The 22,180-nt window shown below is 50.5% G+C and overlaps 6 protein-coding genes across 7 annotated transcripts; 3 read left to right on the top strand and 3 right to left on the bottom strand.

Annotated features, from left to right (window-relative positions):
* Window positions 1-3,201: 3,201 nt before the first annotated feature.
* Window positions 3,202-7,205, bottom strand: J3458_009568 (uncharacterized protein; the record flags this gene model as incomplete). Its single annotated transcript, XM_066119864.1, has 6 exons — window positions 3,202-4,811; window positions 4,876-5,042; window positions 5,101-6,245; window positions 6,305-6,903; window positions 6,960-7,014; window positions 7,078-7,205. 6 exons carry the CDS (start codon window positions 7,203-7,205, stop codon window positions 3,279-3,281), a joined length of 3,627 nt encoding a protein of 1,208 aa, XP_065975661.1. The 3' UTR covers window positions 3,202-3,278.
* A 1,334-nt stretch (window positions 7,206-8,539) lies between these two features.
* J3458_009567 (Nonribosomal peptide synthetase) lies at window positions 8,540-11,470 on the top strand (the record flags this gene model as incomplete). The annotated part of the gene is made up of 1 exon (XM_007814047.2): window positions 8,540-11,470. The coding sequence occupies one exon, from the start codon at window positions 8,540-8,542 to the stop codon at window positions 11,468-11,470; it is 2,931 nt and encodes a 976-aa protein (XP_007812238.2).
* Window positions 11,471-12,214: 744 nt separating this feature from the next.
* Window positions 12,215-14,644, top strand: J3458_009566 (uncharacterized protein; the record flags this gene model as incomplete). 2 transcript variants are annotated; one of them, XM_007814046.2, is made up of 2 exons in its annotated part: window positions 12,215-14,126; window positions 14,202-14,644. In XM_007814046.2, 2 exons carry the CDS (start codon window positions 13,506-13,508, stop codon window positions 14,472-14,474), a joined length of 894 nt encoding a protein of 297 aa, XP_007812237.2. In that variant the 3' UTR covers window positions 14,475-14,644. The 2 variants fall into 2 exon arrangements, with proteins under 2 accessions (XP_007812237.2, XP_065975660.1); XM_066119863.1 differs by having other exon boundaries at window positions 13,506-13,572; window positions 13,633-14,644.
* Window positions 14,645-16,108: 1,464 nt separating this feature from the next.
* On the bottom strand, window positions 16,109-17,137 carry J3458_009565 (uncharacterized protein; the record flags this gene model as incomplete). The annotated part of the gene is made up of 2 exons (XM_066119862.1): window positions 16,109-16,829; window positions 16,899-17,137. The coding sequence occupies 2 exons, from the start codon at window positions 17,135-17,137 to the stop codon at window positions 16,109-16,111; spliced, it is 960 nt and encodes a 319-aa protein (XP_065975659.1).
* Window positions 17,138-17,976: 839 nt separating this feature from the next.
* J3458_009564 (uncharacterized protein) lies at window positions 17,977-18,921 on the bottom strand (the record flags this gene model as incomplete). Its single annotated transcript, XM_007814044.2, has 1 exon — window positions 17,977-18,921. One exon carries the CDS (start codon window positions 18,919-18,921, stop codon window positions 17,977-17,979), a length of 945 nt encoding a protein of 314 aa, XP_007812235.2.
* Window positions 18,922-20,047: 1,126 nt separating this feature from the next.
* YOG1_1 (Zinc-type alcohol dehydrogenase-like protein YogA) lies at window positions 20,048-21,759 on the top strand. Its single transcript, XM_007814043.2, has one exon. It carries the CDS (start codon window positions 20,326-20,328, stop codon window positions 21,499-21,501), a length of 1,176 nt encoding a protein of 391 aa, XP_007812234.2. The 5' UTR covers window positions 20,048-20,325; the 3' UTR covers window positions 21,502-21,759.
* Window positions 21,760-22,180: the final 421 nt, after the last annotated feature.

Here is a 22,180-nt window from a genome sequence, read left to right as displayed (position 1 = left end):
AAAAGAACGCGCTTTAATTAAATAGGAATTATCCCCCCTTATATTCCGTTAACATTGTATAACTAGACGCAGAGCAATGGACCGAATAAAATGAGCTGCGCGAAGACAGTGATGGCGCTGCTCGGAGTAGAATTCACCCTTCTTGTAGCCCAGGGGGTTTCAGTAACCTTAATATAAAGACGACGTGCTCCTGGCCGGTGCTGTGTTCGGCGAGTTATCCAAGCTCAAGTCGACACAGTAGTGCCACAGACGATTGGTATAGGAAGTGTCTTGTCTGGTGGTGTGAGGAACGGGAACAATAAAGCTAGCCATGGAGGACTCTTGCTCGTTATAGCCAACGATAAGAAAGTGATACTACATAGACACGAGTGATCATACGTGCAATACGATCCTGCAGCAAGGTAGTAACAGGAATATATTTCCCAGGCAAGAGCTAATAGAAATGCTGTCCATTGTCTTTTCTTGGGCGACGGGGAAAGCAGGGAATCATCCCAGTTCCACGGTGAGCCCAGCTTATGATATCGCAATACGCGGGCCGAGGTGACGCTGGCATTTTACTCTGTACGTCACTGGTTTACAAGGCCGTGGGAAGCTCATGCGGTACTATTTCTTACAGAAAATGGGAGAAATTTATTGCAACCATGCTCAGTTATGCAGAAGCAGCCCGGTTCACCTCACCACACCAAGGGGGCTGTTCCAAAGTGCTGTGCCATCCGGGTCTCCGAGGCAATGAGGCGACATTGACCTCACTTTGAAAAATGACGAGCCATGCTCGCTTATCTGACTCTGGTATAGATGCTGTGTCAGTGTTGCAATTTTCACTCAACATGGCGCGGTTGCTGGGCTTGCGATGGCTTCGGCACCATGTGAGTGGTCTGGTTCTAGTCGCTGGTACATGTTGATGTGAGCTTGAAGCATTAATTTCATTGATTGATCATGCGGCTAGTATAATAGTCTAACTAGTGCAATGGTAAATCTCTCGATATAAACACACCATTTTTCTTTCGTTTAGCCAAGTAACTTACAGTGTCTCTAATCCACCTGTCTTCAGCTTTTTTTTTTTTCAACAAGACGAATATGCTGAACAACATATTTCCCGTTTTGCACCTCACAGACGCCAATTGAAGGCCCAATTCCACACGAAATAGCAAAGAAAGACGATTGATTTCTTTATTTTTAACGTAATTTCGCCAGAGGATGAAGTTGGATGCTAAGCCAAGAGGTAGCTTACGTGTCTCCTACCGGGTTCTGGGAGAAATAGTTAAAGCATTACAACTTTGAGCCCTATTAATCTTTCCATGTCGGAGCAACGTATCCGTTATAGAACTAGTATTTGAGGATACACGGCTTTAAGATGACGTAGTCGTTAGCACAAGAGCCCAGTCTGATGGCAGACATGGTAAATGTGAGTCCTTGGCTGCCGAAGACGGCTGTTGCCCGCGCGCAAAGCAGACCCGCAACTAAATTCTGGTCTGGGAATGGCCGTGGTGCCTAGGGTAAGATGCGAGCCTGGCTGTATTCTAATGGACATGGGAAATATTCGAACCTGTGAGAGAATAGGGATTTGATTGAACCCTTAGAGTAGCGTACACGATGATTGGCTTTGGGGATTCACTGAAAAGGCATCGTATCAGCCGCATACCACTTGGGAGTGTTCAAAGTCTTTCGTTTGGAAGTTTATGGAGCAGTACATCCGAGAGCACATTTGAGTTTCTCAGGACGGCCCTGTTTTGAAATAATCACTACCCGCGAACTGAAAGTAAAGATTCCGTGTCTAAATAAAAATTCCACCTGAAACCCAGTAGACGACGGTCTGATGCCCGATGACGATATAAGTGGCACAACGGTCATTGGTGCCAGGAGCGGTCATCCCTTCGTGTCCGCATCATGGTCTCGACGGTAAGACTACATGCCCGGGCTAACACTACGGACACTTGCTAATGCGACATGCCTGTAGATGATGGCATTAGGAATCGAAACCATCGCAGATGAGTTGAACATGTCTATAACCGAGTCGACAACGGCACTGTCGATCTCTCGGCCACGGTATTTGAATTTTGGACCGCCCATTATCGGGCCTCTACTGTCGGAAATGTAGGGCAGAAAATCCATCCTCCACGTCACCAATATCTGGTTCGCCACTCCAAGGGTCTGCTGATTGGCACCCGTCTCTTGGCCGGCTTCGGGTCAGTGCAGTATACAGCTTGGGATATGGTGTGCTCGGTGATGTATGGCCGGTGGAGCAGCGAGGACACTCGTTGAGCTTATACCTTCTCATCTCGCTGACCAGTTCTGCTGTCGGGCCCATTGTCAGCGGCCTCATGGTCGAACATTCCACTTGGAGGCGGATGTTCTGGGCGACTACTGTTCTTTAGGTTGTTCTAGAGGCTTCTTCCCTACTCCTACTCCACGAGAGTCACGCAGTTGTCCTCTGTCGACGAGCCGAGAAGCGGCGCAAAGAGACGGGCGACTTCGCTATCACACCGAGCTCGAGACGCGCAAATCCGGTCGTCCTACTTTCTGGAAGCTTAGTCGCAGCTTGTCTCGCCCGCTCCGTCTCCTTGTATTCCACCCAATCATCCAAATCCAGGCCATCCCGGAAGGCATCAACTACGGTCTGCTGCACGTTGCGCCGGCCAGCTTCTCCTTCCTTTACGTTTCTGCGCATGGCGAATCTATCTCCATCTCTGGCCTGTACTACATTTCAATATACACTGGCACCATCTCTGATTCCCAACTTTGCGGACCACACATGGACCACATGTATAAACGGATGACAGGTCGTACCGATAATACCAGCGTCCCCGGGCTCCGGATTCCGCTTTTGTTGCTTGCCGGGAGTCTTCTTCACACCCATCGAATTCCTCTTGTATAGATGGACTGCGCAGCATCAGCCTTTCTGGCTTGTTCTCGACATTGGCATCCTCCTGCTGTCTTTTGGCATGCAAATCTTCGACACCACGCTACACGCATAAGTCATGGATGCCTACCCCGAGCATGTCAGTTCAGCTTCAGCGGCGACGCAGGTTCTTCGGAGCAGCTAGCTTTTGCCTTCCCATTGTCTCTAAATACCCTTTACGAGGCACTGGGATACGGTTGGGGGAACAGTCTGGCGCTTCGGTGCCAAGTTGAGAGCCAGGGGACAATCAAGCTACCAGAGTATCACGACTTTGTCTTAAAATATGGGTTTACATAGCAGCTGGCACAATTCTACTACGGCCTTTATTCGCCTTTGGCAATCGGCGATATGTTATGGCAAGGCCGTCGTCCCCTTTGCATCATCCCACTTCTCTATCTAGTGACTGTCCCAATACCATTTCGTGATACACGCCTTTTTTACGCAACAGCTCATCGTGGGTTCCCGACTCGACTATACTTCCCCTAGACACAACGATGATATTATCAGCATCTTTAATTGTACTGAGACGGTGTGCAACCGCAATTGTCGTTCTCCCTGCTGCTGCGCGATCTAGTGCTGCCTTTACCACCCTTTCAGACTCTGTATCCAACGCACTCGTCGCTTCATCAAGAAGCAATAATTGAGGTTTACGAATAAGAGCCCTGGCAATCGCGATACGCTGCCTCTGCCCTCCCGATAAAGCGAATCCCTGATTTCCGCAAGGTGTTTCAAGCCCGTCTGGGAGGGACAAGACAAAGTCCCATATATTCGCGCTCTGGCATACTTCCATGATCTGCGTCTCGGTAGGGTCACGGTCACCTTGCTCGATCCCGAGCGTGATATTTTCCCGGATAGATCCTTGGTACAAGACGGGCTCTTGTTGGACCAGCGCCATATCCCGGCGGTAGGTACGTCGATGAAGAGTTTTGATGTCTCGATGGCCTGCCCACAGTATGCCGGTTGTAGGGTCATAGAAGCGCTGGAGCAGTCCTACAAGTGTAGATTTTCCACACCCAGAGGCCCCAACGAAAGCTACCATGGTGCCGGATTTAATCTTGATATTGACGCCACGGAGAACTTTTTGCTTTGGCCGAAGGGGATAGGAAAAATGCACGTCATCAAAGGCCACCTCCAAGCCCTTTTCGTCGCGCAAAGTCTCAATAGCAGCATGGGGCGGAAAGTCCGGACCAGGCTCGTCGTCAAACATGATGCGGTCTCGCCGCAATTTGAAGATGTAGTTGATCGCCGTACCAGCCTTGGAAATACTGGTTGTGTGCTGAAACAAGATGGCAGCCGCTTCGCCGGAGAAGATGACTGCCAGGTACACAATATAGAATTGGCTTGATGTATACTCGCCGGTTGAAACGAGCTTTCCGCCGTACCAGAAACCGAGGCCCATTGCAAGCATGGACACTGACTGACTCAGCGAGTAGAAAAGCATCTTGTAGCCAAGGCTACCGATGGAATGGCGTGCGATGCCCTCGAGGCCTTTTTGATACCGCTGGATAATTGTCCATTCAAGAGCCAGTGAGGATACGGTACGAATGGCCATGACCGCTTCAGCAGCTATAGCGCTGCTAGTTGCGAACCGCTCGACGGTGTCTTGTTCAAACTTTGATTCGAGGCGAATACGTAAGTAGCCCGATCCTACAATAAAGGGCAGAGCGCCACAGGTTAGAACTAGTCCTAGCTTCCATCCGTACGCAATGGCGAGAATGCAGCTAGAGATGAGATTGACTATGCAGATTATTATGAGCGCCATATTTATAGAGAGAAGCTCTTGTAGACTTGTAGGTTCCGAGGCAAGTCTTGATGTAAGCGCGCCCGTGCTATTCTCTGGCCTGTCAAAAAAAAGCATGTCTTGTCGAAGAGTGCTATTGAAGATGTCGCCTCGATAAAACTCCATCACAGTCTGAATGAGGAACCCGTCAGGTACTAGTTTTAAATGCAAAGTGTGAAAAGCAAAAAGGACATACTTGAGCAACGACATTTGAGAGCCAGCCGGTGGCAGCGTACAGAACCAGGTTTCCAAGTGCGACAACAAAAAACATCAAGGCGAAGAAGTTGGCCTTGGTCACGTCGGTTGTTTCATATGCTTCCAACGACTTGGAAACCAAGACTGCCATAGCTGGGTAAGTAATCCCTGTTTGGAAACCATTTCTTAGCCGAGATGTTGTCAAAAGCGGTCAACGACATCTTACCTCCGGCCATACAACTTAGAAAAATCACAAGTGCGGGCCACCACAATGCTCGTTGCTCCTTTAGGACCAAGAAAAGTCCATGGAGCAAGGCATGTCGATCGGTAGGCTCTGTAGAGCTCTTGTTGTGATTTGTCGTTGTAGAGATTTGCGTCAACTCTTTGCCAGCCATAGCTTTATGCTGTCCATCATCAGGGGCTTCTTCAATCTGGTCTGACGATTGCCCGAGGTCTTGCGCTCTGACGAGTCTGGCATAGACGCCCCCAAGCTCAATCAGCTCAGCATGGGTGCCCCGTTCTATCATTTTGCCTTTGGCTAATAGGATAATAGTATCACAGTCCCTTATAGTGGATAGTCGATGTGCAATGATAACCACGGTGCGGCCCCTGGCTATACTATTCAGTGCTGCTTGCACGATCTTCTCCGAGCTTGGATCCAGCGCGCTGGTTGCTTCGTCCAGGAGCAAGACTTTTGGGTCGGATATAATAGTACGGGCAATAACAATGCGTTGTTTTTGACCGCCGGATAATGAGGCGCCTCTTTCTCCAATCCAAGTCTCGTACCCGCTAGGAAGGTCCTGGATAAAATCATGTATAAAGGCAGACTTGCACGCCTCGATGACAAGATTTCTCTTATCCTCATCAGGCAGACTATCATGGTCAGTACCGCAGAGGCCATCCACGACATTCTGATATATGGTACCACTAAATAGCGTGGGCTCTTGCTGGATAAGGCGAATATTGGTTCTTAGCCACCGCAAGTTGATGTCTTCAAGCCTTTGTCCGTCTAGCGTTATTTCGCCGCTCGAATACGGGTACCAGCGCTCCAAAAGTCCAAATATTGTGCTTTTCCCAGAGCCACTGGCACCCACTATGGCCGTTGTCCTGCCCGAAGGGAAATCCAGGCCAAGATTATCCAGAACAGGGACACTTGGTCGCGACGGGTATGAGAAGCAAAGCGCTCGAATTTCAACATTGCCTTGGAAGTTTTGAATTTTAATCCCCTCATCCGAAAGTGAGTCAATGGAGGATTTTCTATCGATGGTAGAAAACAAGTCTTGTGCAGCGGCCATGGCTTTCGATATAGCGATCATTTGCGGTGCGATTTGCGTCAGAGCCTGGGCTGCAACCAACACTGCAAAAATAACCCTGTGCATACCTTAGAAAGAGACATCACAGCGAAGAGTGCTTGATGGCAGGGTATTTACGTTACCACAGTCCCAGGGCTCTGGATCTCACCACTCGAGTACATTCGCATACCCTGCCAAAATGCCAGCGCATAGCCGGCGGTGATGCTAAAAAACTCCACGGGGAATAAGATTGCATATATAACAGATTTCTTATCACCGACTTGCCTGGCCTCTTTCAGAATCTCACGGAATCTCGCAGCTAGCTTTGGGAAGGCCCAGAATGCATGAGCCGTGCGAATAGTCGAGAAGGCCTCCTCGGCAAGAGATCCAGATTTGCCATAGATGTCAAACATTTGATACTCATACTTGGCATCAAAATAAATGCATACAAGCATGACTATAGTGTTGACTGGTACAATGGCCAAAGTGATCAACGTTAGCTTCCACTGCACAACGAAAGCTACGATGAATGCGGAAATGAGCATCGAAAGTGCCTGAATAACTAATCCCAGTTTCTCAGAGATGCCATAGTAGATGAGATTCCCATTGATAGTTACCTGTCCTGATACAGATAGCAAGGGAGTATCAAAAAAGGATATCTCCTGACGCAAAATTTGGCGAACAAAGTCGACCCGTAGGTTTTTAGTTGTGCGGATAGCTGTGATGTTGACCAGCATCTAGGGTTCTCAGTACACGACCATGAAGACAAGACACACAAAGCCAAGGCACAAACCGTCCATGTGTATATCAGTGAGAATCTCCCGATAAAAATGTACACAAAATACAGTCTTTCGCCACGTTTGGTTAGCCATGTGTGGACGACGCGAGGCCATTCAAAGAGCAATGCGTACGTATAATGGCCGACCTCATCCATGTACTCGGCGGGTGAAAGCTTTCCAGTGACAAAATTATTAAAGACATTGACAAAGCCGCCGAAAACGACATCCATGAGCGGCAGGGCAGTACCAGCGCCAATCATGGCCAAAAAGGCGATGGCATTCAAAATCCATCCCCGCGTGTCATTGTACCGGAAGACTCGCTGACACAGTTGACGTTAATTTTTGCACCAGGTCCGAGCCACATCTGATCATGACGTACAATAAAGGATTTGAGACTTGATTCCGCCCTGCTGTTTTTCCTTTCTTCATAGTCGCGGTTGTTGGGACTCGTAGATGTATGGCACGGAATGGGTGCGATGGTTATGGATTCATCCGAGTCGCCTGGGGACGACAATGCAGCTCTTGCTGCCTCATGCATGTCCACTCTCTGCCGTGAATTAGTATGTCTTTTTTTTTCTCTACTGGAGAACCCAATTCTTGAAATTATAAAACTCAGCAACCAAGGGAGGAATGAGTTTGGATGTCCCGTGCAGCAGGTGCATGTGTGAGCAATGACTTACGCAGTGGGAGGCCCCGACCACGCTGAGTAAGTTGAGCTTCACTTGGATTTTCGTTTAGTCCTTTGATAGCCGTCTACAAGCGCATAAGAGGAATGGTGAAGCTGACCACACAGAGGTGAGCAGGCCAAGAACAAGCCCCGGAATGCCGGACTCGGCTAACAAAGATACAACACCGCGTTTGTACGGCCTCTGTTAGGATTCCGAAAGTGGCGTCCTTGAAGAATGGCTTACGAGAAGTCTTGCAATCATATTCCAAGGAACTGTAGCTGGCAGTACCAAGTCCACTCACCCATGGCAACCTCCAAGGTGCTAGAGCAACGCCCTCTCATGAGCTACTTTGGTCGCAGGAGCCCTAGAATTTTCCAAAGTCAGGGCTTACTGCACTATGCAAAAGATCCTGTTACTTGTAGTCAAACAAGTCAGCTCCGGTGGTTACGGGTAGCTGTGCCGTCTGACCTCACAGGCCCAACGGGACAAGGAGTATGCTGACGTGTGGTCAGCATCTGCAGTCAGCAATTCATTGGCGTCTTACAAACCTTGAACTACTTGATCCTATCTTTCTTGGCCTTTTGGGTTGGGCAATCACAAGTCCATGCACAACGTAGTCCAAAGTAGTTGTGCCACTGGCATACTCCGAGTCGGCACGACCATCAAAAGCTGCCGCCAAAGAGGGTTGTTGTTGCATTCAACCACTCCAATAACAGTACTCACGTCATTGAGTCTTGTTCACCGTCCTCTTAGCATCATCTCAAAGCTCACAGAACGCGGGTGACTTTTTGCCATAGCCCAGGAGAATACCGTATGCTGACCAGGGCACTCGGCTGGGCACACTGAAATTTGTTTACAAACGGGGTGAATTTCCCACATGGTTTCTTGCTAAAAGTCCCATCTCCAACACCAACAGCACGGCCAGTATGGCATCATCTGGGATCATGTCGCGAGCTGATATCGAGGAATCGGTACTAGCTGACGTCGCAAAGTTTTGCAACACGCCAGTCACTGCCATAGAAGACCTCTACGAATGCACCCCATCACAAATCCACATGATTCATGAAACAAAACCCGAAGTATACCAGTTTGTCCTCACGTTCGGCCCTGGAGCCAGTATTGAGCGGTTTTCCGAAGCCCTTCAGGGTGTGATTTCGAAGAATCCAACGTTGCGCACGAGGTTTGCAAAATGTCATCTCGGGACCCTTCAAGTAGTTTTGGGCGTGGAGGAAATCCCCATCCGCCCTTCTGGCGACGTCGATCAGTATCTGCGTGGTAGCAGAGCAGACGGTCTGTGGTTGGGAGTACCACTGTTCCGCGCGGCCTTCCTCGGCAGGAACTTTGTTGCTACGATACACCACGCCGTTATGGACTACTGGTCTTGGTTCACAATGTTCAACGTGGACGTGGCGGCTGCGTATTACGGACATGCAACTCCGGAGCGCCCTGCGTTCAAAGAGTTTGTCGCTCACTGTAGGGCGATTGACGACTCCGAAGCCAAGTCTTTCTGGGCCTCCCGATTCAGAGGTATTCCTGCTGCTTTCCCCAGTTTCAAGTCGGGGTGTTCGGATAAAGTGAGGAGAGCCATGACAAGAGAGGTAGCTTTCAGACGTATGAGCGGCGAAGAAGTCCATGCCCAAATGCCCTACTACATCGAGGCCGCGTGGGCTATAACGTCGAGTATTTACACGGGAAACGACAGCGTCTCTTATGGCTACCTCTTGTCTGGCCGGTCGTCCTCTTCAAATGGGTTCCAGGGTACTCTGGGCCCGACCGTCACCGAAGTTCCTGTGCAGGTTGATCTGCATCGCAACATGACCGTCGGACAACTGATTAAAAACAGGGCTCTTTCTCTGCGACAGCTGCAGGCGCATCCCGCCGTACATTGGGGCATAAGCAAGATTAACGCTGCTAGCCAGGCATCCAAGCACGCTGCATCGTACCGAACACTGCTGAATATCTTGCCCGAGCTTCCTGCTGCGGGTGGCAACACCGATATCAAGTTGGACCGCATGGTGTCTGTTGAAGCACCATTTCCCTTGCATTTAATCTTCAGCATAAATGACGGTGGATTCATCATCGATCCCAGGTTCGATCCCGAGGCCATCTCCGAGGTCCAACTGAACCAAGTCTTGAATCAGTTCGAGTATGTACTGCAACTGCTGACAGAAGCTGCGCCAAAGACCAAGTTGAGCAGCTTGAAGCTACTGAATCCACATGACCGTCAGCGTATTTCCACATGGAATGCACGAGTTGTGGAGAAGTCAGCAAAGCCTATTCACGAGTTGTTCCGTGATCAAGTGCGAGTTCGACCTGACGCAACGGCAGTGGAGGCCAGTGACGGGACGGCTGATTATCGACTTTTGGACCAAATGACTGATCGGCTGGCTCAAGAACTGCGACGAAGAGGCGTCGTACGCAGCGTTGCGGTGGCCTTGGTGTTTGAGAGGTCCCTATGGGCAGTCGTCGCGATGCTCGGAATTTTGAAAGCGGGAGGTATATGCGTCCCACTCGACAAGAATGACAACATCGAGGACAGAGCAGCAATTTGCTCCCGGGTGGGTGTGAAACTTGTCTTGACATCATCTACAGAGTACTCCAAGTCTGTCGGTCTTGCAGTAGACATCTTTTCTGTCGGTGCCGACTCTGTCAGCTCCATACTCGACGCCCCCAGCGCTGTTGTGAGCAATATGAGCAGCCCGGCGGATATCGCTTATATCCTCTTCACCAGCGGTAACGGGGGAGAGTCCCAGGGAATGGTATTTCAACACCGCAGCTTAGTTTCGTCATTAAAGTCGCAAGCTCAAGCGCTGAGCTGGCAACCAGGCAGCCGCCTGCTACACATGGCGCCCTACGTGTCGAGTTGGAGTGTTTATGAGGTCCTGGGGATGCTGTTGTCTGGGGGTTGTCTCTGCGTCTCTACTGATTCGGACCTTGAGCATAGCCTCTCGCGCGCCATCCAAGTCACTCAGCCAAACTGGGCAATACTTCCATCAGGTGAGCTTGGCAAACTACTGCCGGGTAATGCCCCCAGCCTGCAGTCCATAGTGTGCACCGGCGAGCCTTTGCAGAGCAAGGTGATGACGACGTGGAATCATGCCGCACGACTGTTCCGTGGCTGGGGGGCATGTGAAGCATCCTTGCTGAGTACACTCTCGGAGGTGAATTCTGCATCTCTCGACGTTGACTGCGTCGGGTTCCCGAATGGTTGTTCAGTTTGGATAGTGAACCCTCAAAACATTCACGACCTGGCCCCGATCGGCAGCACCGGCGAACTGTTAATTGGGGGTTCGGGTGTGGCACAAGGCTATTTTGGAGATGGGCTCAAAACTGCAGCTTCTTTCATCGCGCCACCTCAATGGGCTTCTTTGTTTGCGGCTGGCAGCTCCAAGTTTTATCGCACCGGGGATCTCGGCAGATACAACCCTGACGGCAGCATTGTCTTGGTCGGACGACGAAGCAGCCGCGTCAAGATCAAGGGGCGGACGGTACAACTTGAAGAGCTCGAAAGGACGCTTCTCGGCTGTGATGAACTAAGTCATGTTGTAATGCTGACCCAGATCTCGGCAGGCCGAACCGTAGTCGTGGCTGTGGTCTGTTTATCCGATGCCCGTTTACCAACAACAAGAACACTACAGAGACTGCCTCGGCCGCACAAGCAAATCGTGGACCGCAGTCTCGCCGTTGTCGAAGAATATGCGCAAGCAGCCCTACCTTCTGAGGCGGTTCCTACCATTTGGATTGCAGTAGAACGGCTACCTTGGGGAAATACTCGGAATGTAGATAGGGACAGGATTCGCCGGTGGTTAAACACGTCCAAGAACCTACTTTCTAGCGCAGATCTCTCTACTACCTAGGAATCCTGCTCGAACAGTGCCTGGGATTTGGAATTATATCGAGAATATGCAAGGAAAGATTTGGCAATTTGTGATTTTACCATGATGCGAAGCTAGGCACAGGTGATGCATTGCAGACGCCCTTGTACCGACCTCCCGTTAGTAGTCGTAGATCCATTGAGAAGTTGCGGCTATCCATGTCGCAACCAATTAACCAACCATGGCTGCAGAGTGCGGAAGGATGCCCAAGCGACCCGAGACCCTTGCTTGTGCCAAGGCCTGCCATTAATGGAACGTAGCAATAGGGTTGATTCGGGAGCGAATCATCTTGTCTACCCGTCAAGCCGGACGAGATTGCTCCCGATTACACATGCAGCAGGTGTACAAGTACAACGCGCGCGGCCGCCGCCACAACTAACGAACCACGGTTGCCCTGGTTCTAGACCAAGTATCGGTCCATTACTGCGTGGCATGATGCTGACCATATCTTTCCAACGAAAATATGATGTATGGATGGAGGTCGAGCTTGACATGCCTCGGCCAACTTTCCCGGCTCGTGAGTCAGACCATTCATACAGATGTAGCTCTGGCAATTTCGAGTTGCGGCCAATTGCAATGAAGCATGCTCCAAGAACATGTCTCACAACCCCGCGCCGTGTTGATGTACCGATCAGCAGGCAGGGTGCCATTGATATGCTTAATATTCACGGGGAACCCGTTTCCTCTGCCCCCAAACATGGAAAACGTGCAGCATCTCCGCATCCCGAGATATGAGAGTACACTATCAAGTTTGCCATGGTATCATTTGTCAAGAGTCGCTAAGACAGGAATATCCGTGAGATGGGGACAGACTTTCGGGGTGTCTCGTGCCAAGGTTTGGGCTTACGTGGTACCATGCTTACAAGACGGATTCGCCTAGTAGACTCCAAGCTTGGGAAAGGTTGAAAGAGGGCGGCGAACAGCAAAAGAGCTGGGAGTTTGAGTGAGACCTATGTTTCTATATATATATATTTATGTGGAAACATATCGTAAGTCAGACACGCCATCGCCTCTATATTGATAGTACCATTGTGGCCTGCAGATGGTGGACCATGTATCGGAATGTCTCAAGTCTCGCCAACTGCGTATGCGCCGGCTCCGCTGTAAATTTTCAACATTGAATCTTAATTCAAAGAGATGGAGCAACCCGCCTACGTAGGCTCTAATAACCGTCCCTATTGATAAGATACGAAAACCGTGGTTAGCAACACCCAGTCGCCAAGAATATTAAGACACCATCAGCACCCAACACGGGGTTGCTTGCGTCTGACACTCCTCTTTTGAAACAAAATGAAGTAATATACATAGTAAGCCCTACGTGACGAGCTATTGGGTGCCAAGATGTGCGGGCACTGCAGGCGACCATGCAAGCGACCATGTTGAGGAGTCCATCTATTCGCCGCTGTATGTTGTTGAGGCAACGACGTCACGCAAGTTAAACCAAGGCCCTGGTATTTCAAAAATACTTATAAGCCACCCTGTAGCCTGTCTCGGGCCATCAATCGCGAACCTTGTAGTCTAGACACACGGTGCGTCTGCGTGCTGAATGCGGTTATCTTAGACATGGTGAGCAGACTTCTGCTCGAATCGAGCATGAAAGGGGGGAGGAGTCATGGTCTCTTCTTCCTCAGTCATCTGGCTGCTGAGCTTCGAAGCCCCCACCTTGCATTAGTTGTCTGCCGAGCTTTAGTAAGACGGCTTTTGATTGAGTCCAGAAGGATTCACCGGCTCGTTCGAGATGTGGCTGACCGAGGAATAGATGTTGCCGACCCGGCACGTCAGTCAGGATACTAGTTAGCCCAATCAACCTGGTAACATGGCAAAAGTGCAGGGCCATTCGTACCGATTTCGTCGTACCAGCGAGAACTATACTGAATGCCTGTAGTCCGCGTCGGGCTATTGACATGACCCCCCCTTGGCATCTGCTGATACAGCGACCTTCATAACTAAACAGGTCGCTCAACATATTGACTTGACATCTTTTTTCCAAAAGAAGAAAGAAGTTCCTCCTATCCAAATGCCACTGAACCAAGAGTCCCGTGAGCGACGGCGACGGCAGAACCGCGAATCGCAGCAACGCCGAAGTATGACAGCCCTGACCGGAACTGCGGTGCGTAGCCAAGCTGACAATGGTATAACTCTAGGGCAGCGTCAAAAACAACCGTCTGGCCCCAGCACCATTGACGGTTTGCTCGGTCCAGTGGGACAGAAACTCACCGTCAAGGAAGCAACCATCAACACACCATTCATGAGCCTGCCCCCGTCGCCGCCTCACCCCGAGTATTTACACGGATCGCAGGCGTTGGTGAGCTACTTTGTTCAAGATCCCCCGCATTGGGTACAGCACCAACCGAAGAGCCATGGAGATTCTCAGTCGGCCTGGCCACTAATGGGTCTTGACTTTCCCGTCACCCGGAATGAGCGAGACGAACACTTTAGAGAGGATGGCCACGACAATGTCATGGTGCAACCCGTCGCCGATGACATCATTTCGTCACCACATGTCCAATACCAAAGTCCGGCTTCGGTCTCGCAATCATCGTCGAGCATGAGCAGTCACGCCTTGCTCAGTGGCCAGCCACGTCGTAGCTATTCGCAGGTGCAGCACCAGCAGTCAGCCTCTGATGCGAGTCACAGGGTAAGGTTTCCTACTTCCCGATGCCCAATTCCCACGGGCGAGTCCTGCGTCGTGTTTCTAATTGTCGACCATTAGCGCAGCGACACGGACGCGCCGGCAGCATGCCTCGGGGCGAATCCAAGCACCAGCCAGGCCATGGAGAAGCGGTCTCCTGCAGAAAAAGCAATCAAGGAGGTCCAAGTGCTTTACAAGCTTGGTGTCAAGGTCGGCTTCCTGAAAAGAGACGACCGAGTGAGGAACTACCTGGCCGCGATGAGGCGGAAATACCACAAGATGCCGTTTCTGAGAGACGAAGACTGCGAAAGCTCGAGCTACACAGATAACTCGTACGATGGAGACTCGGAGTGATGACTGAGCCCTGGGAAGGCCTCGAAAATGTGGTGAATTCGGGGCGCACTTTTGATATATGGAGGCGGGAAACACTTGCAACGCAGGCCCACGGCGCAGCGGCGCCGGCAGATTTTGTTAGAAGGCATGTGAATCCATGCAGATGGGTAATATTTTAAGACAGCGTGAAGCTCTGGCCCTTGGCCTGCAGCCGTTGCGTCGTCGTCGACATACAGTCATGTTACAAGCGTTCATGTTCACATATGCACAATTCCGCGTGTCTGACGATACACTGGTGCCTACATCGTCCCCTCGCAAACTAGCCCCTTTCGAATGCAATGCGATGCTCTAGGTAGGTACAGATCTGCCTCGCTCGTCAAGACACGACGCTTCGTCGGCAGTGCATTGTGCCATGGCATCTGTCTGAACACTACATGGTGCTGCCGGCTCCACACTCACAGTCGCATCAACCTACAAGTGACACAAATGGGGGGCTGTGTAGCAGTTTGTGCATTCGCAGAATCCTCTTTGTACGCGTAGACACCGTTGCGAACGCGCGTACGTGCCAGAGAGGCGACCTGACTGCCGGTCGAGGCATCAACGCAAGAAGATCTTGAATGCCATGGGAACCACGGTGTAATCGACAGATATTACGAGACGTGCAGCTTACGACGCTTGGGATATGTGCAAGCAGCTCACCATCAGAAATGTAAGCATAGAGGCTGGTGTTACACCCGTCCAGCCCAGAGGTCGGGACTGCGCGCTCTCGGCGCACCCCTTCGGACTTGCGGGCGGCAATAACGCATGTAAGAAATAAGTTGATTTGCTCCGAATACTCCCACACGGACCGCAACCAGTCTTACTTTGGATCCGCCGCGGTCAACCTGCATGTCAGCGTGGCACACCGATCGGCTGCATAGCATAGCTCTCTCTCTCATGCATTTCGGCCCAGTTCCTGTCAGCACTTGCTGATCCCAAAAAGGAAGTGGCCGAAGTCAGCAAGTTCAGAATCTGCCCCGAAATCAAGGTACCGTCGAGCTGTCGGCACCTGGGATCTGCCACCGCCAACTTGAACTTTGCAAGGGGTCCATACCCTCTTGCGGGAAATCGAGAATTGCCGACTTGAAATCTGTCACCCAAGCATAGAGTCGGGTGAAGATGACAACTTTCCGGCCCAACGTTCCATCAATTGCCTGATTTTGACTGATAAATTAGGTGGAAAACAGAAAAGAAAAATAGCAAAGGAAGATAATAGAGACGATCATTCCATAGCAGTTAGCTCACAACGTCCAATGGTACATGAAACGACATTGCATTATTAAAGAACCAAAAAGCAGAGTGGAGAAATACCAAACCCCAAGTCTCCCATGGACCTAATTTTTGAAACTAGAACTTTTGAATTCACCAACAAAGTATAAATTCCCGTTCAACAATATCTTACGTTCCATTAATTATAGACTAGCCGAGTAAACTCTTTTGCAGCGACCCCCAAACAGGCAAATAACACAGTAGATGGCATAACCTCCCCTTTCTTCCAATGCCCAACTATTGCAATCCGCCGGGGGGGCGTTTTTCAATTATGCGTCATCATTCTGTGAGAAGTGTACACTATAGTCCCATGTCGCAAAGGAAGAGGGCGTTGACGGGTGATGGTACTAGCGGGCAGCCTGGTAATCGTCAAGCTCGTGAAATGGAGCACTCTTGGTCCTTTTGCGGAACAAAATGCCAAACGTTAGAATACACGCCACCTTGGCTAGAAGCGACCGATCATCCACGTCCTCTCTGTCAGTGACTTCCGTCTCCCCATCTGGCGACAAGTGAACGTTGGAGCTCCTGGGGAGGGAACGGCCCGGGTGCCAGATATTCCATATCACGGAATTGATAAGCATGACACTGGCCTCGAATATGTAAAAGTACACCTCGTAGCGCAAAAGGGGACTCAGCGCCTCGAGCAGCTCCAGGTCGGAAATGTCCACCGTGGTGTTGCCCACATGCTCCACCAGGCGATAGATGCAACGGACCAAAATGAGGGCCATGCTGATATACAGCACGACTAGAGTGGTGGAGACGGCCTTGACGTGCAAGTTGGATCTCCTGCAACGCCCGTGGAAAATGCCGGCGAGCACGACGAAAATGAGAATGACGACGAGTTGGATTACGAGAGCGGATATGATCAAGTTGCTCCCCAATTTTTGCTGCGAGATATCCGATGATGGGTTCGAGCTCAATGCTACACCGACAGCGTTCAGGGTCTCGACAAGCGCCATCAAGGCACCAAACGTAGCCAGCACTCTTCCCGGAGGCATAGGTGCGAGATACGGGATGTAGTATAGTACTCGGCCGAGGACATGATAGTTGGCGAGCTCGAGAAGTGGACTGGTACGGCAGCGAGCTTGGTGTCAACTATAGTTGCTAAATAAGTTTGGTTGGGATTTTTGAACTGACGGGCAAACGTAGATGAAAACCTGGCTCAGTATGTATATTATCAGATTTTGGTCGCTGTACAGGTAGTTCATGGATCCGTATTCCCGCAGAGCATAGCCGGCTGTAAAGAGAATGGCGCAGAGCGGGTGTAACCCGAGAAGCTTGAAGCTCTTATATCGACTGCGTCGGTATAATGTCAGCCAAGCCAATTCGTCTACAGCATGGTATACGATACCGCTGGCACGCACATGCACTGCCATATGTGTCCGACTGCCGAGAGGCCAAAGGCAATGGTGAAGAAGATTGGCGCGGCTTGGTTAGGGGCGTATACAAAAAGACTGCCCAGAACTTGAGCTTGTTAGCATTTGCGGTCGCGTCCATGGAGGAGAGGAGCTTCATGACGCCTACCTGGCTCTCCGCTCGCCATCTTGAGTTGATGGGCCAATCTTTAGTTTTTGAGGCGGTCTTCTCTTTTGACTCTGCGTGATGGCATGAGAGCTGGTACAAGGCGATTTGGGATGAAGGACGTCAAGATTTCGGAATCATGAATGCCTCTGTTGGCAGTGCCTGACCACCAGCAGAAGGCAACTGAAGGTCTGACAGACGTCAACTGGTACTCATAAGCCGCTTCGTCATGATTGGCCGAGCTCATCGGGTGTCACCAGGCCCTGGCCGTGGCACTAGTCCTAAATAGGATAATACGACTGCCAAGACGCTAAGCTTCTTGTGCCGCGTCAAAATGCAGATCTTGAGCACCGACCCCGTTTTCCTTGGCAGCATTCGCACAAGTACCGCCAAGTAGCAGCATCTACACGTAGATACACGTACGTCACAAGTACCTTGGTCTCATCGAGCAACCTTGGAAAGTTTTTTCATCCAGGTCAAAGTCATCCCAACCGTCGCTCATTATTTCCCTTCACAAGTGTCAGATTGCTCAATTTCGATTAACAGGAGGGTAATCCCGGCCTTTCAACAAACTAATCATAGCTTTCAGCAACTCATAGGTTGACGTAGTCGCTTTGCGAAGAGCCAGCCAACAAAGGGTTTGTCATCATACAGCCTGCTATATCCAGCCGTGACAGATGGAGCAGTTCAACGACTATCTCCTTCGAGAGAACCTCATAGGAAGCCCCTTATTCGGCTTGGGATCAAACACGTTGTTCATTTGTAGAACCGTGACCCAGCTGCTGTCACGGAGCTCAGCGTCCAACCTTTCCTCTGTTTCTTTGCGCCCTTCCCCGTCCAACGGGACCGCATCGATGCGACATCTCCGCAGCAGCGTCAAAACAACAGCCGTAAACTCCACCTGGGCCATTTTCTGGCCCGGGCAAACTCGTGGCCCCATCGCCCAGGGAATCCACGTCCCTTTTGGCGGGTGGTAAATTCGTTGCGTCTTGTCGGGCGGGTTGAGCCATCTCGACGGCCGGAATGCGTGCTCGTCAGCAGAGGCCGTTGGTTCCTGCTTGTAAAAGGGCGGGTCCGAGTCTCTATTTATGTCCCGCCATATAGGAAGAAGGTGCACCGCCACTGAATTCACGTAAATTCTCGTCTTGGCCGGCAGGTGGACGGTGCCCGTGGCCGTTTGCAAAGTTTGCGGCGAAGCCGTTTCTCTGTGGACGTGGCATACCGGGCTGTATAATCTCAGAGTCTCGTACATGAATGCCATGGTGCGTATGGCTCGAGGGAAAGCAGCCGTGTACTCCGTTGGTTCCGACGGCTCATCGACCGAAGCGAGCTCGTCCACTTCTTCAAGCAGCCAATCTTGCCACATGGGATATCTGGCGAGGAGAACCATGGCGTAGGCTAACAATGTTGCTGTTGTCTCGAAGCCTGCAGCAGTAAAAATAAACAGGTTGCTGATCATCTCAGCTTCCGATAGTGGCTTGCCAGAATCATGGCCGTCCTGTGAAGCCTCAAGTAACTTTCTCATGATGTTGTTCGTCGATCCAGACGTCTCTCCCCTGGCCATGGAAATCCGCTCCGCTTCCAAGATTATTTTGCTGCGCATCTGTACCTCATTCTTCGCACGTCCGATCGATGTCATTTTGTCATGGCCTGGTAGCCACCGTGGCCAATGAGTGAGCATGCCAGTTGGAAGTAAGCCAGCGCCCGCAATGCTTGTTACAACCGTCGTAAGTGATCTTATATGTGTCATTCTGAAACCTTTGTCTGCTTCTTGGTCGTTGCCGTCATTCCATGCTACTGTCCTTCCCATTCCGGCAGTGAGAAGAACATGAATGGTGATTTTTTTTAGCATGTCAAATAAATGGAAGGTGTCGGTGGTCTGAGGGTTATTCAAACTTGTAGATGGCTGTATCTCACCTAGCAAGCCTCTAGTCTGTTGGATCGATTCCTCAAAAACAGTCTTTGATATGCGCTCGTCGATGACACTAGAGACTATTCTCCGATGCCTTGTCCATTGATCTCCATTTGTTGTCAGTACATTCGGCCCGTATTGTCCAAGGGCAAACTCGAGTGAGTGTGGTACTTCAAAGTCGCGATGGCGAAGCAAGATGTCTTGGACTGCTATCGGGTCGGCTGTCCAGAGCTCGAGCTGACCCAATCCAGCTAGCAGATACGACAATCCCTTTCCATCACCACGGTCATCTGCGAACTGTTGAAACGGTCGCAATTTTTCATGAAACTCCCAGCCGAAAATAGAAATCGCCAGCCTATTCCAGACTTGCACAGGCAATATCTGTTGTAGTTGTTTTCTACCAAGGGGGGCTAGTATCAACCAGAGCAGCGAGGTCTGATCTACCGGAACAATAACCAACGGCAGCTTAATAGCCCGTCCGTTGACAATATTCCGAAGAAAATTACGCAAAAACTGTGAAAAATATATCAATGCCACAGCAACTATTGCTTTGGTAGCATAGGCCATTTTTTGGATGTGGTCTTGTGGGAGACGGATAAAGAGTCTAGGGTAGCCACAATTACGTGAGCGGTCATGGGACCTGGATCAGAACATGAAGGCGATATGCGCAACGAAAGAAAGCAGAATTAATTCATTCAAAAAGCTAACAAGGTGCAATGACTGGCTGTCTGGATGCCGGGTGGCCTAGATCGAACGATGGAATCATGCCACTACGTATCACTCGAGCTTGTCATCTGACCTTGTAATACGACCCATGCAGTGACAAGCCAAGCCTGCTGAGCGCAGTGTGGTGCATATGTGCTGACAATGCAACAAGGGTACAGCTCCCTCTATCCTTGGGAATTGGTCAGATCATGCCGGAGATGTTGACAATAATATCTTGCTGAAATGCTCACCTGGCCATGACTGTCAGCTACCCCGGGCGATGCATTTACGAGTAGACGTACGCCAGCAAAGTTGACGATTTCTTCTCGCAAGCCATCAAAAAGACAAACTAGGCATTCCGAGGCTCAATATCCCACAAAACGGGGGAGCGTATTACCGGAGCACTATTTTAGTAGGATTAAATTGATGAGCCGTTGTGTACCCCAGACAATACTCTCTTCTGATCAACCAACATCTCTTGTCTCTGCAACTCATAACTTCTTGTTTCTCCGAACTCTCTCTGGAGTCCCAGGTAGCAAAATGCCTCATGCTCTGGTGATACGCGAAAAGAAGGTAAAGGCCGGCCAGCCTTACTACCCGCTGCAACTAAAGGCCATATCAAGACCCTCGCCTGGACCCAATGAACTCCTAGTAAAGATGGAAGCAGCTGGCTTGAATCACCGCGACCTGTTTATACGTCAGAATCTCTACCCAAATATATCCTTCAAGGCTCCTCTGCTGTCTGACGGCTACGGAACAGTCGTTGAAGAAGGGCCTGGCTGCACAGCCGGTCTTCTACACAAGGCAGTACTTCTGACGCCATGTCGCGGATGGTCCGCAAGCTTAGACGGACCGGAGGACTGGGACAAGTTCAGCACCATGGGCGGCACAGAGCCATACACTCATCTAGGAGCCGCCCAGCACTATATTGTCGTTGATGAGGCCGAGGTCGAAGAGTGTCCGGGGCATCTTGGTGCTGTGGAAGGGGCTGCCATACCGTCCTGCGGATTGACAGCTTGGCGTGCTCTCGTTGTCAAGTCGCAGAATGCGAAGCCGGGGCGCAATATCCTCATTACGGGCATAGGCGGAGGTGTAGCCCTTCAGGCGCTCCAGTTTGCCCTGGAATTCGGGTGCAACGTGTACGTGACGTCTGGGTCGGCGGAAAAGATCGCCAAGGCCGTGCAGTTGGGGGCAAGGGACGGCGTAATATACAAGGATGACGATTGGCCGAAGAAGCTAAGTCAGAAACTGCCAGAGGAACGACCCTATCTGGATGCCGTCGTTGATGGAGCAGGCGGTGACGTTGTTATCAAAACTACGCCCATCCTCAAACCGGGAGGAGTCATCGCCAGCTATGGCATGACGGTAGGGCCGCTGATGGACTGGCCCATGCAGGCGGTTTTGAAGAATATAGAATTGAGAGGGAGCACTCTGGGGTCCAGAGTGGAATTCAGGGATATGGTGCGATTTATCCAGGAAAAAAAGATAAAGCCCATAGTTAGTCGATCCGTCAAGGGTCTGGATTGCGTCGATGCCATTGACGGCTTGTTTGAAGACTTGAAGGGTGGGAAACAATTTGGCAAGCTAGTAATTGAAATGTAATGATAGTGGATGACGGATTGTTTTTCAACATTATTAATTCATTCCTGTCACTGGCATCTTGGGCCGATAATACTCTCTACTATGATGATTTAAGCCTCATCGGATCTAAAATTATATGCTTTCCTAATAGTTAAACATGCTTGGCTTTTTGCAGCGACCCAAAGGCCATTGTTGAACAAATTAGTTACACTCCAGAGATCTTTTTCTGAAATTACTCCGCATGTTACATGAACATCTGGGGCGGGACTTGCAATACGCACTGTTGGACCAATATGTCAGTCTGACAACTGCAATGAGGAGTCGAGTGTATGAGGCTTACTTACATGTTGGCTCCTGCATGCTGACGTTTGCGTGGCGTACCCGACAAGATCCTTTCCATTTTTACCCATTGTCCCTCATGCATGCTGACAGCTCCTCTAGGACGTGGCGGTAGTAAAGTATGATACGACTCACCCCTTGTCTTCATATAGACAGTGCAATATTGGAATAAGGCCTAGCGCCACGGTTATCACTAGGAAGCACTCTACACATGGATTGGTCAACGATAAGCAGATGGTGTAGATGGTGAGCATTATCACGGCCCTTTTGGTTCTGAAGACATCGTGTCCGCTTATTCGGCTAATGCAAGTTTGCATGCTGCTTGTACAGGTGCTGACATGCCAGAATACGCGGTGCAATT

The sequence above is a fragment of the Metarhizium acridum genome (assembly GCF_019434415.1).
Source record: "Metarhizium acridum strain ARSEF 324 chromosome Unknown scaffold_141, whole genome shotgun sequence".
Lineage (NCBI taxonomy): Eukaryota > Fungi > Ascomycota > Sordariomycetes > Hypocreales > Clavicipitaceae > Metarhizium > Metarhizium acridum.
Note: the sequence above shows the minus strand (reverse complement) of the source record. Positions and strands in the feature narration are given on the sequence as shown.